The sequence below is a fragment of the Pelodiscus sinensis genome, chromosome 11 (genome assembly GCF_049634645.1).
Source record: "Pelodiscus sinensis isolate JC-2024 chromosome 11, ASM4963464v1, whole genome shotgun sequence".
Taxonomy (NCBI): domain Eukaryota; kingdom Metazoa; phylum Chordata; order Testudines; family Trionychidae; genus Pelodiscus; species Pelodiscus sinensis.
The window spans coordinates 26,261,229-26,275,538 of record NC_134721.1 but is presented as its reverse complement, the minus strand read 5'-3'; the positions used below and the strand labels follow the sequence as shown (position 1 = coordinate 26,275,538).

Below are 14,310 nucleotides of genomic sequence, written 5' to 3'. Positions count from 1 at the left end.
TTCTGTTTAGAAAAGGGTAAATCTGACTGGGAACAGAATAATCAATTTTCACTATTCAAAATGAGCAAAACAAAACAAAAATCCATCAGAAATTTGTGAAAACAATAAATCAGATGTTTTTACTGTGTAGTGGGTTGTATAGCCCTTAACTTTTATTACTAGCCCAGAAAAGGAAACCTTTCCAAATAGGGCTGTTAATCAGCCCACGTCCCTTTAATTACAATAGCGTGGTTGAACTCGGAGGCACATACGGCCGCCTTATTGGCTGGAGAGCCAGCCCAGCTGGCGCGGTGACTGAAGCACCTTAGGCAAGGAGCGCTGGATGGCTGCCTCCCATCAGCTTTGTAGCAGCCTGTCAGTGGTGGTGCCCACCATGATGTCATGCCACTTCTGATGGGTATGTCTGTCCCGCTCTGGAACAAAATGACCCAAATGCAAACCCAGCGCAGCGTGATGGACCCTGAATCACTGGCCCCCGCGGGTGCAGGCTACGCGCCCGTGCTCGGTCGCTGTGCGGCATGGCCACGCACCAGCTCAGCTCTGTGCAGCGATGGAGCCTTGTAGAGATACATTCCATTGGCCCGGAAGGGAGGGAGGGGGGAGGCTCTCGTTCAGACAGAGCCAGCGCATTTTCTGTCGGAGGGGGAGGCTCCCGTGCTCCCTGCCTTTAAGGTGCAGGGAGAGGGACCGAAGCTGCTCGCGCTGCAGTTGGGGGGCTGGAGCCCGGGGCCACCGCAGCCCGAGGAGGCGCCGCGAGCGGAGCAGGGCAGCGGCTGCAGGGCCGGCCCCGCAGAGCCCGGGCGGGTGAGGACGGGCTGAGCGAGGAGGCCGGGGATGGGGCGGCCGGGAGGGGAGGGGATGCAGGCGGCGGAAACAGCTGGGGGCAGTTGGCTTGTGCCGCTCGGCGTGTCAGACACTGGGCTTGAGGGGCGGCCTCCGGGGTCTGGGGGAGAGGAGCTGCTGCTGCTGCAGGGGGCAAACCCGGAACTTGGCCCCTTCTGCAGCCTGCCGGGAACCGGGCCTGGGCAGCATGTGGCCACCGAGCGCAAATTCAGCTCCCCCCCCCCCGACACAGAGAGGCAGCGTGTCTCCCCCGGTCCAGGCACCGCAATGCAATCGGACTCCCTGCAGAGGAGGTGGGAAAGGTGCTCGGGCACTTGGCCTCGTCACTGCCTCGCTCCTCCCCAGGCACGGCTGCCTTTTTTGGGGGGGGGGGAGGGGAGGGGAGGGGGGCAGTGGCCTGTAAAGCGTTTCTTTAGAAAACTGAAAAAGTAGAACTAGATGGGGTTCTAGTCTAGAACATTTTCCCAAGCTACAATTCTGGGTCAGCATGGCTGTTCTCTGGAATTTACCAAAATAATAAGAGACGCTAACACCATACCACCTTTGTCTGTCTGTGAATTTACATCTGCAATGGGACATCATTGGTATTACCAGACTGTTGAACAATGTTTTTATTGCCTAAGTTAAACGGCCTGTGAATTCTCCACTGCCCCCAGCCTCTCTTGTGGGTTGCTAGCGATTCACTTGGTCATTCTTTAAAATGGATCTCGGGAATTGGCCCATTTCAGTTTTTTAAAAGACAATTATTGCACAGTTCCCTGTGCTACTTCAGCTATGAATTTTGACATAAAACTAGGTTTCATAAGTAAAATTGTTCACTGTGGAAGCTTGTTAGAATGCCCTCAGGTCATCAAAATTATAGGCACAATAATTAAGCTTGTAGAAGTTTAAAACTTTTAAAATATTTATTTCAGCACAATATGGGATTTCTCTTGAGGGTGGCATGAGATATAGGGCACAAGGCACATTCCTAACTGAGAGAATCAAAAGCAATTTGGGAGATTATTTTCACTGGAAAATTCCTGATCTGTTTTAATACAGGGATGTACTCAGTATAAACCAAAGTACCTAGTACATATGACCTCCTGAGCACCAGTGGGAACAGCACTCAGCTTCCTCAATAACATAGTAGGATACGTGTAATGTGGATTTTTTCTTATGTCAGAGATGTCAACATTTGGACCATGATTTAAAATATGTTTTGGTGTTTCCTTTTTGAGAAGAAAGAGTTGTTAATAATCTATGACTTTTAAGCCTACAAGAGAGGAGGATTTTGATGCTTTATGGTCTTAGACTTTAATGAAGGACAGTGCCAGATTGGAGAAAGCTTAGGGGAAATTTCTGATGCAGTTAAGATGACCAGATGTTCGGCTATTATTGAGATTGTCCTGATATTAGGGACTTAATCTTATATAGGCAACCTTTTCTGCTCTCCTGATTTTTTACACTTGCTATCAGGTCAGTTTTGATACAGCTGAGAAATTAGGTAAGTCAGAAAGGATTTGTTAGTTATGTGTTGCTTCCTGTACTGTGTCTGGACCATCACACGCAGCTTCATTTTACAAGTAATGGGACAATGACCTCAAAAGGGAGTGTGTGTTGTGCACACATATGCCTTTCATATATTAACAAACCAGGGGATCTTCATGAGCTATAAAGTTTTGGTATTTAAAAAAAAAAGTTAAGTTCTCACTGTAACTATTTTTAATTTGAAAGTAGATAAATAGCTATAGAAATATGTCTAATTTTTTTTAACATTGGAAAAGCAAAGTGTTATTTTGATGAATCTGTCTTCTCTAAAAAGAAATATTAATTATATGTATTAGATGGTATAGTATAAATGCTGCTTTATTATTGTCTATACACTTAGAAAGGAAATCAGAATCTGGTGAGGTGAGAGCCAGTTTTTTATATTTGGGGAAAAATACATAATCTCTTTTCCAACCTTTCACATTGATGTCCTCAGATAAATAAGCAATGATAACTTCAGCTATACAAATGAAATGAAGGGAAATTACGCAAGTCCAGTAGACCTCTTAAAATGTGTGTTTACAGATCCTGATGCATTTGCATATGCATAAGGAATGGAAATTATTTTTGAATTGGACAAAAGATGCAGACCTTTCTTGAGGTCTTTAAGCCAGCTGCTACTGTTGGAATCAGAGCCAGTTCCAGTTAAGCTTTTCAACTGTATTTTAACCATGCTGTTGACAAGTACCAGTAGATAATGTGGTTTGATAACTGATGGTAAAACACAATGATAGAAACTGCATCCAAATAAACTGATTTCACTTGGTATTTCTTGTGTTTCATAACGTAAAAACAAATAAAAGATACACAGGCTGTGAAGCTCAGAAAAAATTATGTATTGGTCTTGAGGCAGTCTGTAAATAAAGTCTAATAGTTGCATTTCTTAATTCTATCCCTCTCAGGACTGGATTAAGCAGGATAGTGAAGAGGCTCATGGACAAGCAATTCCCTACATCATATTTCAAATATTAATAGATCTTAATTTACATTATACAATATATGGTGTTTGAAAGACTGCAGAGCATAGATTATGTGTGGAAAGTCCTAACAGCAGCAGTGTCATAAATTACATTTGTATCAAAATGATACATCAGATTATTTATTTAATTTATATATATATATATATATATATATATATATATATATATATATATATGACATTCTAAGCAGAAGATAGTATAGCAAAGAGAAACTTCATTTTTTAAAGATATTTCTTGTATTATTAGCTAGTTCAGGTTGAGATTCTGGTGACAGACCATTCTGTTTCTTGTACTGCAGTTTATTATAGCCTGAAAATCCCTCAGAGGGGTCTTACATTTATATTATGTTTCTTCTCTATTAATATTTCAAGTAAAAATAAAATGCATTTCAATGTTTTAACTTTTAATATTTTGAATTTAAAAATCTAATGCTTTAAAAGTCAGAAATTGAGTTCTTTGGACCCAAGTCACATTAAGCTATATATAGACTACATCCAAAACAATTTTGATTTTTACACAATTCTTTACTGATAATGGCTGAGTTTAAGTTCAGTGGGCCTGTTTAATAAAGATATGTATGTGATTTCTGCAGAAACAAAGTCCTCTATGACCTATCAGAGATTTGTGCCGCATACAAAATAGATTTTTTTTTCCTTCCATTGCTGAACTGAGTCCTAAATTCTAGCTACATTTTTAGCTTAATTTAAAAATTGTTTGTCATTATTCCCATTTGTGTATATTATTCTCTGTATGCTAAATACAATTTCAGCAAAAGGAGTTTGCTGTGTAGGTTATATAACATCCCCCAAGACACAGTGTGCAAAAAGCTGCCGATGATATTATTGAAAAGTATCAATGCTCTTTGCATGTTGCTCTGGTGATTACTGCTTTGGATTTGAATTCTTCCTCCACCCCCCCCGCACTCTGGTCTCATAAACGATATTAAACTAATTCACATAATTTTAGTTTTGATGAGGTGGCGTCTCTGTTTTAATTGTTTTTTGAAACCTGTTTGGGAAATAACTTTTTAAAATTAAAAGAACTATTTTCATTTTAAATCGTTGTCTATAGTCTTGTTCCTTGAATTGGCATAAATGAATTCTTGTGGTAAAATTCAAATGAATACATAATACATTTATGCTAATTCAAGTGACAGCAAGGAACAAGACCATAGATAATGATTTTAAAACTCATTCAGACTAACTAGTCAGTCTTTTGGCTAACAGTGCAGCTGATAGTGCAGATATTTTGCCATACACTATGTCTCAGTAAGTGAGACTTTCCTAATTTTGAAACTTATATTTTTACATTTGAACAGGTTGCTCAATTAATTGAGTTCAAGTGGAGACTAATGAATTTTGACCCGATGAATGCTTGGTTATAAATTTTGTTGCTCTTCCTTCTGCTTTCAATAGTTATTCATTAGATTGTTTTGGGTGAAGGGGCTATTGGGTACATTATGTGGGACCATCTGGAACTGCTCTTTAATGATTCAAGTCCTGTTTCAACACCTACTTTACTTCTAAAAACAAGTAGTCCTAGGGTGCCACAGGACTAACAACAACAAAAAAATAGTATCACGAGCTTTTGTGGGCAAAACCCACTTCATCAGAAGAGATAATCTGGAGTCATCCGAAGAAGTGGGTTTTGCCCAAGAAAGCTCATGATACTCTGTGTATATTTTTGTTAGTTTTAAGGAGCCATAGGACTACTCGTCGTTTTTAAAGTTACAGGCCAGCATGGCTAACCCTGTGCTACTTTACTTCTGTCGCTTACATAATGTTTCTGGCAGCAATAAGACGTTGGGGATGATAGTTTTATTCTGAATCCCGTTCTAGAGAATTCTTTCCTCTTAGAGCAGCGATGGGCAATCTAGGCTAGTGAGCGAGCTACATGAGTACCCCTCCTTTTTCTGAGTGGGCCATAAGATTCATAGACTACTAGGACTGCTGTCATCAAGATGGTTTCTGGGGTTAAGGTAGTTTTGCCAACTGCTTTTGTATAATTAGAATTTGCAGGGTGTTCTGACTGAACTGTAGCAGTACTTTAATTAGATGACGACGAAGCACATGGCTCTCCTAGTCAATGTTGTGTGCAGTCAGCACACGTCTCACTTCACGTGCTTTTGTTTTATGGACGTGTCACTTTATTTAAACCAGTAGGAAAAAACTGACACAGATGAAAACCAGAGGAATCTGGCAACTCAGTGCATGAACAACAGTAAACAAAATATCTTGAAGGTAGCATAGAACCTTGATGGGCTGTACCGTTGGGCTGCAGGTTGCTCACTACTGTCTGAGAGGCAGGTGGTCCAGTGTTTAGCTCCAATCTGGGCAGCAACACTTGTGGGTTCTAGTCCCAGCTCTGCTGCTAACTCGTACTTCTGAGCGTTCCCACACATATGGATGTAATGGTTACCTACCTTGCATTGATATTGCATTATAAGGCTTGCTTAATGAATGCTTATGAATTGCTTTGAGAACCTAGCAAGGAAGGCACTTCAGAAACAGAGTGGTGTTTTTTCTCCCATATGTTGCTATGCAAATAACACTTGGTTACAAAGCTCTTCTTGGGATAATGTAGCCTTTGAAAACAGATTGTGATCCAGTGGTGCAGCTGTTAATAAATGAAAGTCATGGGTTTGTGTTGTGTTTTGTTTTAATTTTTGACAGAATCAAAATGTAGTGTTTCAGTGCTGGTTAAATTAGTGTCTTTTTTTAAGTTGTTACCTTTTTAATACTTGTAATATTATTTTGTCTTTAAGAGCTTAGATGTTACTGTGGGCTAAAAATCACAAACTAACCAATACCCGAGGTGGCTGTTGAAGAATAAAACAAAGTGCATTCTTTCCCTAAGGGCCAAGCTTGCTGCTTTCACACTCTTCCTGGTCCCTGCTGGTATGGCATGTGGTGCGAGAAACCAAGTTTGCTCTTGCAATAACGTTTTTGTTGCCTTTTTAATTCTGTTCTTTTTAAAAAAAATCCCACAATGCAGTAAACAAGACACTTTCTGGAGAGTAAGATACTTTAATCAGCCACTAATCTGAACAGTGTGGCCGTTACCTATAGTTAAGTTGTAGAAATAATTGTCTCTATATGGTTTTGCTTGTATAGCTTTATGCTTCTCTCTTTGCCACACCCACAGCATACATGGTATGGGTGGAGAAAGAGCCGGAGTGTGAGGTTCTGACCGTTATTGCCTCCGGTCACAGCCTCATGGACTAGGGATGTTAAGGACTAGTTGACTATCTGATAAGCAAATGCTATCAGATAGAGGCAGCAAGTGGAGGGAAGAAGAGGGGGTGCTTCAAAGCGGCAGCGCCACAGAGAGCCCAAGGTCAGCTGCTTGTGTAGCGCTACTGCTTTGAATGCAGCAGGGAGCCTGGTGTCAGGTGGGAGCCAGCATGCATGGGGAGCCAGGATGCATGGGGAGCCAAGTTTTAAGACAGCTCTCTGTGTGTGACAGCTCTGCGGAGCTGCCTGCTCCCTCCCCTTGCTGTTTCGGGAGATTAGTGGGGCAGCAGCAGTGTATACTGGGACACAGCTTGCTTTTCTTTCCGTTCCCCTGACGATAAAGGGAGCGAGGGGAAAGTATTTGGATTCCGTGAATAATTCCTCAGCCCCCTCCCTCCCTTATATCACTTCTCGCTGGTGGCATGCACAGAATCCAAGTACAGTAAAACTCCAGTTGTCCGGCATCCAGTGGTCCGACACTCCCTATAGTCCGGCACCAACTGGAACCCCGAAGTGCTCTGGCCAGCCAGACAATTGGCGCTGCTCCACGCTGCTTCCTCAAGTCCGCTGCTGCTGCTGCTGAAACTGACCAGCTGCAGACCTGGGGAAGTGGTGCGGAGCAGAGCAGCTGGGGTGCTGCCAGGTTGGTCCTGCAGTGCCGCCCCTCACCCCTCTGCTCAGCGCCCGGCAGCACCCCAGCTGCTCTGCCCCACGGCTTCCCCAAATCCGCTGTTGATGAAACTGACCAGTGGCTGACATGGGGAAGGTGTGGGATAGAGCAGCTGGGCTGCTGCCAGGTTGGTCCCGCAGCGCTGCCCTTCACCAGCACGTGGTTTGCCCCATGCTGCGCAGTTCCCCATCCGACACCCCTCCCCCCAAACCTGTCACAGCCCCCCTGCCGGAGTACCTCCTGATACTCTGGCATATCTGATAATCCGGCACCCCCTGGGTCCTAAAGGTGCTGGATTATCGGAAGTCTGCTATACTTTCACCTTGCTCCCTTATCAAGGGATCAGGAAGAAAAGCAAGTTGCCTCTTGGTACGCATGGCTGCATTCCAAAATGGCACCCTTGCTTACCCCTCCCTCCCCCCAAATGTGTAAACATGTAGTCACTAAAATTTCTCACAGTTACTGTTTACCCAAATACACAATAGTTAACATCCCTAGTTTGGAACTAAGTATAGCTTTTACACTAAATTTGATACTTGTTTTTGCTAACCGGGAGCATAAACTAGATGTATGCACATTTATTTGTGGAATTGAACAGTATAACTTACATTCATTTGGACTCCTAATTTTTATACTTTTAATTATGTTAGAAAATTATTAAGGATGAGTTTCTTATTTACTAGATTATTTTTTAAATTTGTGATTAGTGTCAAGTGCTACTTGGATGAAAATTCAAAATGCACCAAAATGACATTTTAAAAATTAAACTACCTTAAATGTGCTGGATACATAAATGCAAAATATATTTTGATGATTTTTTTATTTATTAAGCAAAAGAAATGTTATCTGTCAATCATGGATTGAACATATTATTTTTGGTCACTAGGCGCATCCAGATTTTAGAATTAGTAGCTCTCAGAATCTGAAACCTAGTTTTTATTCATAGACGGAAAGAGGAAAACATGCTTTCCTACATGTGATTCCTGATGGTGTTTGGTTTTGTTTTTAAACTTTGCATAGAGTACTGAAAATATTCTCTGTACACCTGTAGAAGAGGTGATTGCTATGAAAAACTGGTTTAGCATTTCAATAAACTCTGGTTCCACACACAAAGTCCATGACTTCCAACAATTCAGTTGTTTGCTGCCATCATTTTAAAAAAAAGTCAAGCACATACTGCTTAATATTATTTTTTGTATTTAATTTAAATGACTTTAGAGATTGAAAGTAGTTCAGACTAGGGATGTTATGAAGTGGGTATTTCATTAATCATGTAGTCGATACAATTTTTTTATCGACTACACGATTAGTTGATAAGGGAAGGTGCTCAGTCCTGGCTTGCACCGGGTCCAGGACCTATCTTCGCTGTGGCTCTGCATTTTGAATGTAGTAAGAGCTGGGTGCCCTGTCTGCCTGGCTCTACTATATTTAAAATGAAGAGGTGCAGCGGGGGTAGGTCCCAGACCCGGCACGAGCTGGAACTGAGCCTGTCTTGCTCAGTCCCAGCTCTCACTGGGTCCAGCATCCCCTGTCTGTGGGGAGCTGGAACTGCTCATGAACAGGGGCTGCTGGAGCAGCCTCTGTTCACAGCTAGCTTGGGCCACCACAGTCAGGGGCTGCTCCATGGGATGTGGAGCAGCCTTTGCCTATGGTGAGCGTGAGCCTGGGCCTGCTGTGGGCAGAGACTGCTTGCCTTCCCACCCTTGCGCTGCTGCTTGATAGAGACAGCAGTGTGGCGGGTAGGTGGCACTCTGAAGACAATGCTGGGGGTAACTGACTTTTAAGCTGGCTCCCCTCCGCACCAGCTCCTCCTGCCACCTCTCTTGCTGTCTCTGTATCAGAAGCAAGCTTGCGCTTATCAGGTAGTTGTCTACTCGCTTACATCCCTAGTTCAGACTAAGGATGTTAAATTGCAGTTATCTGGCTAATTGTGTAGTCAATAAGGACCACTCTGCAGAGCTGTAGTGGGGATAGCTCCAGGAGCTGGGACTGAGCAGTTCTGGCTCATGCCAGTTCTGGCAGCCACCTGTGCTGCGGTTCTCTTACTATAATTAAAATGCAGAGGTGCAGTGTCATGGACCAGCGTGAGCCGGGACAGCTTGGCCCTGGTTCGTGCTGAGTCCAGCAGCACCTGTTTGTGGTGGCCAACACTATCTGCTGCGAACAGGGGCTGCTCTGGCACCAGTCCCTGATCGCAGCAGCGAGGGCTGGCTGTGGCCAGGGGCTGCTGCCAATGCAGCCCCTGTCCACGACCAGCCAGGGCCACCGTGAACAGTGGCTGCTTGGTGTCAGCAGCCCCTGCCCACAGGGGGGCCCAGCTCCCTACTGGGATCCCTGCAGACAGGAGCTGCTGCCAAAGCAGCTTCTGTCCACGGGAAGCCTCTGGCTGCTGTGGGCAGAGGCTGCTTTGCAGCAGCCTCCGCTATCCCCTGACAACTTGCTAACATCCCTAGTTCAGACCTTAACATAAGTTGTCAATTTCTAATTTATCTTTATATAGGCTTTAATAGTAAACCTGTATCTAATTTAAATAAAAACATATTGATTTTTTTTTAAAGTAATTAACCTTTATCCATCGTGGAATGCAAAGATGTCCACCAGCCACCTGGTCCCCACCCCTCCATCTTGGTGAACAGATGAATCTAGCCCTCTGGATTTTCCTTGTTTGTTTAAATATGGACCCTGTCCTAATAATGCTTCTTATCTGCATTGGCATAAATTGGCAGCACATTTGCTGAAGGCAGTAAAGTTATTTCAGTGGGATTGAATGAAGAATAAAGACTAACACTATAGTAATGAACAGATTAGTATTTTGGATTTTTTTTTTCAAATTTAAAATGACATGAGTGTTCTATCTGGAATGGAAGGAGAAAACCTGCACATGTCATTCTGTACCTGTGTGTATATAGGTAAGGAGCCTGAGAGAAAAGCATACGCTATTTCTTCTTCAGATTTGTTAGAAGCATTTGGTTAATGCAGGATATGTTTCCTTGAATAGTGTAATGTTCATTGTGAATAGTTAATCATATGAGTTGTAACAGCTGCCACTGCTACACCAGGAACAGAGTGCACACAGGAAGTTGGTAAACATAACGTTGCTTGTTGAACTCTAGTGTAGGACAGCCAGTTAGAACAATAATACTCTAGTACACACGACTAGCTCTTAAAGGGAATCACAGCAAATAACAGGAACTGTTAACTATGCTTTCAAACCCTACAATAGACATCAATCAAATGCAGTTTGTGTATTCATGGACGTTAGGTCCATCAATAGCTATTAGCCGGGATGGGTAGGAATGGTGTCCCTAGCTTCTGTTTGTCTGGAAGTGGGAGACAGGGGAGGGATCATGTGAGGATTACCTGTTATGATCTCTCCAGATCTGGGGCATCTGGTATTGGCCACTGTTGGGAGACAGATACTGGCCTAGATGGACCTTTGGTGTGACCCAGTATGTCCGTTCTTATGTGTTTCTGTAATGAAGGCTACTATAGTTTATCTATGCTCATCAATGATTGTTGGAATACAAAGAAATGTCCATCTCTCCTAGTGCATTACAGTCCCATTCATCAAAAAATTTTTGGGCAATCTAAAACCTTTGGGGAAAGATAATTTCAAATAAATAGGAGTATGGGAACCTGACTGGGTTTTAGTTAATGTGATTTAATTGTACTAATTTATTAATGAGCATTGTGATCCTAAGTTTCCATCTCTTTTTTCCTTCAGTTCAGCTGAGCTGTTAAATTTCCTAATGCTTGCGCTTGATGAGGTAGATCTTACCGTTAAGTGTATTCTTTCTCTTAGCTCAGAATACTTATTCTTTTTCAGTGTTTGTCTTGCATGTGACTTGCACTTTGTACATTCTTGGAACTAGTGTCTTGATATTCTTTTATTACATGAAGTGATATAAATTGGAAAGATTGAACAGGGGTAATGACCATGTACTTTGACATGCTGCTGATGTTTTAAACAGCAGAAATGAATAACATGTCTCTGCTGCTACTAAATACGAAAGGAAAAAGCTCTGGAATATATATTTTTTTCTTTTTTAATAATTATTTCAGAACACCACTGGCACTAGTGGCCTGTGATAGCTGTACCCCAGGGGAAGAGGCTTTTCTGAATAGTAAGCCCTACTTTTAAAGACAGTTATGTTTAAATTCTGATCAGAGAGTGGAGTGTTCTTTCAATAAATTAATGTCTTTTTGAAAGAAGCCATTGTCAGTGTTCTCCATCTGCTGCCCACCCACCTGCTGTCTAACTTAACAAAGCCAACCTCACAGGTAATTGTATTACTTGTGAGATCTACAGTCACGCAATGGCTAAATAGTGGCTGTTAGCCACTATGCATGAGGTAGCAAAATGGGAAAGTGAATTGTCCAAGCAGAAACTGTAAGATGTAGTATCTAAAACTGACACAGTGCCTCCAAGAGCAATGATGGAGTCCAAATACGGTAACACCTCAAAATAATCAACCCATCTGAAGCAAACAAGAATTAAGTTTATCCATGGGCCCTATTGTGAGAAGTTGAGCAGTAGCATTGGGAGATGGGTGACTTGGGAAACATGGATTTAAATAAGCTTGGGTGTACAGTTCACTTGTGAGAAGGCTGGCATTGAGAAATGGATGATATGGCAGAAATTCAGCATCCGGAATTAAGGGATATGCCCAGGATGTCTGTATGATGACCAGGTTTAATGTTTCCATAGTTAAATGCCAGCATGTTGTTTAGTGATGAGAGTATAGAAATAAAGGAATTCCACATGCTATACAGATAATTTGCGTTTGACAAGCAATTTGTATTAGCAATCTCAGAACATGGAATTTCTGTAAGATCTTGCATTTAAGGGCTCTCCGAGGTTCTGGCAGGGGCCCTTTTAACATAGCTTTTGGGAGCATAGCTCTTTCAGTCTAGAATGAGGATTTGAGTGGTCTGGTATTTTCTCAGAGAAGAAGACCAATTTGGCTTTTCTGAGGGCCTGCAGACAAATAATTCTATGCCAGGTCATCTTCCCAGATTTTCTTGAGACCTTTAAGAGGTGCTACTTCTTGACTGCCTGCCTAAAACAGAAATCGATCTGACCCAGGACCCACAAGATTGAATTGTAGGTCAGATATTGTATACTCTGAATCTGGGACTTTGTATGGAGGCTAAGAAGGCTAATTGGGTTAAATGAAGGCTTAATGAGAGCTAAGTGAAGCCTTTCTTAATCCAGCTCTCAGATTGGAGATAGCATAGCAGTAGGGAGGGAGAGAGAATCTGTATTTTGCAACATGTTGTAGCAACTAAGTTAAGACTACTTGTTTTAAGTTTGATTGGAGAAAATGAGATTGCCAGCAGAGTCGACTGCCTTGCTGGGCTCTGCTCTGTGCCACAGAAGGGGCGGGACCTCTGGTGGAAGGGACAGGGCTGGGGGCAGCTAGTCCTTAGCATCACCCAGATTGTAGCAGCTCCTACTCCCCCCCCCCCCCCCCAGCCCTTAGTGCTGCTGGGAGTGCCATTTAAAGGGCCCAGGATTCTGGCTGTCACCACTGTAGCAGCAGCTGTGATCAGGAGCTCTGGGACCTTTTAAGTTTCAGGCCCTGGGGCAATTAACCCCTTGTTTCCCCTTCCCCCTGTTAACGGGCCTGGAGACTGCAGTTGGAAGTGTCAGTTTGGGTCCTGAGGAAATAGGGTTTTAAAACTGAAAACAGCATTGCTATCTTCCTGACCAATATCTGTTCTATAAGATCTAGTCTATGTATAATGTCTTCCTCTTGTCTTGACAGCCTTTCCTTTATTTGCTATTTTGTTGCTAACCTGTGTGTGTGTGTGTGTGTTTTTTTTTTTTTTTTTTTTTTTTTTTTTTAAGGTAAGCAGGCGAGGAAGACCCTTAAAGAACAACATGGACCTTGATGTGTTAAATATGTTTGTAATCGCAGGAGGCACTCTGGCTATCCCCATTCTGGCATTTGTAGCATCCTTTCTCCTGTGGCCTTCTGCGTTGATCAAAATCTATTATTGGTAAGTTTAAAGTATAAGAATTTTAGCACAGAGTGGTTATTTTTGATTCACACGGTAACTTAGATTTAAAATGTTGTGGTTGCCAGACGGTGTTCAATATGGCCCACTTATCTTAAAGATGTGTTCCCCATTGATCATCTTATGGTTTGTAATTCTTATTCTTAACTCGGATTCATAAAGTAGTGCCTGGTGCGTCAGGCTTGGGTTGAGGGCCCTGTTGTGATGGGTGGTGTTCACGTGCATAGGAAGGAACAACGCTTGCCCCAAAGTGTTTACATTCTAGCTATACAATGCAGATAAAAGGTGGGAGAAAGGAAGTATTATTTATCCTGCTTTTCCAGGCAGGATCCTGGGGAACAGAGGGATTGAGCAACCTGCCCAGGGTCACATACGAGTGCAGGTTGGACCTCCTACTCCGGCATCGTGGGGACCTGACCTGTCCTGAACAAGAGAATTTGCCAGACCTGGGGAGGTCTCATGCCACTGACCCCCAAGACTATCACCCACTGCTGGCAGGCTGTGCCAGGAGGCAACCCTTCCTCACCTTCCCACCCCCCCACCTGGTTGGGCTGCTTGCTGGATCCCTGGGTGGCACAGGCCCTGGCTCCTGCTGCAGGGCTCTGGTCCTGCACAGCCAAGGGCAGCCATGGGGCTGGAGCTCCTGCCCTGTACAGCCTCAGCCCTGGCACTGCATGGCTGGAGGAAGCCGTGGGGCTCCGATCGCAGCCCTGCTTAGCTTTACCCCTGGCCCTGCACAAACTGGGGAAGCTGCGGGGCTCTGACGCTGGGCCCATGCACTCTCAGCACTGGCCCCGCGTAGCCAAGGGAAGCCACAGGAAGCTACATGGCTCTGACCCTGGCCCTGCACAGCCCCAACCCAGCCCCATGCTGCCAGGGCAAGCTGTGGGTTCTGGCCCTGTGCTCTTGGAGGTTGTTGCGGCTTTACCCCATACTGCCATGGGGCTCCAGCCTCAGCTTCACACTCCCGTGGGCTGCTGGAGGCTGCTGCAGGATTCTGGCCCCAATCCTGTGCTGTCCCCCGCTGACCATG

At 43.7% G+C, this 14,310-nt stretch overlaps 1 protein-coding gene across 6 annotated transcripts in view; it reads left to right on the top strand.

Moving 5' to 3' along the window:
* Positions 1–254: 254 nt before the first annotated feature.
* Positions 255–14,310, top strand: part of ABHD6 (abhydrolase domain containing 6, acylglycerol lipase) — a 39,768-nt gene continuing 25,712 nt past the window's right edge. Inside the window, exons 1-2 of one of the 6 annotated variants that reach the window (XM_006130888.4) lie at positions 255–397; positions 13,108–13,259. In XM_006130888.4, coding sequence (XP_006130950.1) covers positions 13,141–13,259 — 119 coding nt within the window. In that variant the 5' untranslated portion in view covers positions 255–397; positions 13,108–13,140. Of the gene's footprint in view, positions 398–617; positions 805–13,107; positions 13,260–14,310 lie in introns of those variants that run through there. The other 5 variants (XM_075938846.1, XM_075938845.1, XM_075938844.1 and 2 more) reach the window with 5 other exon arrangements.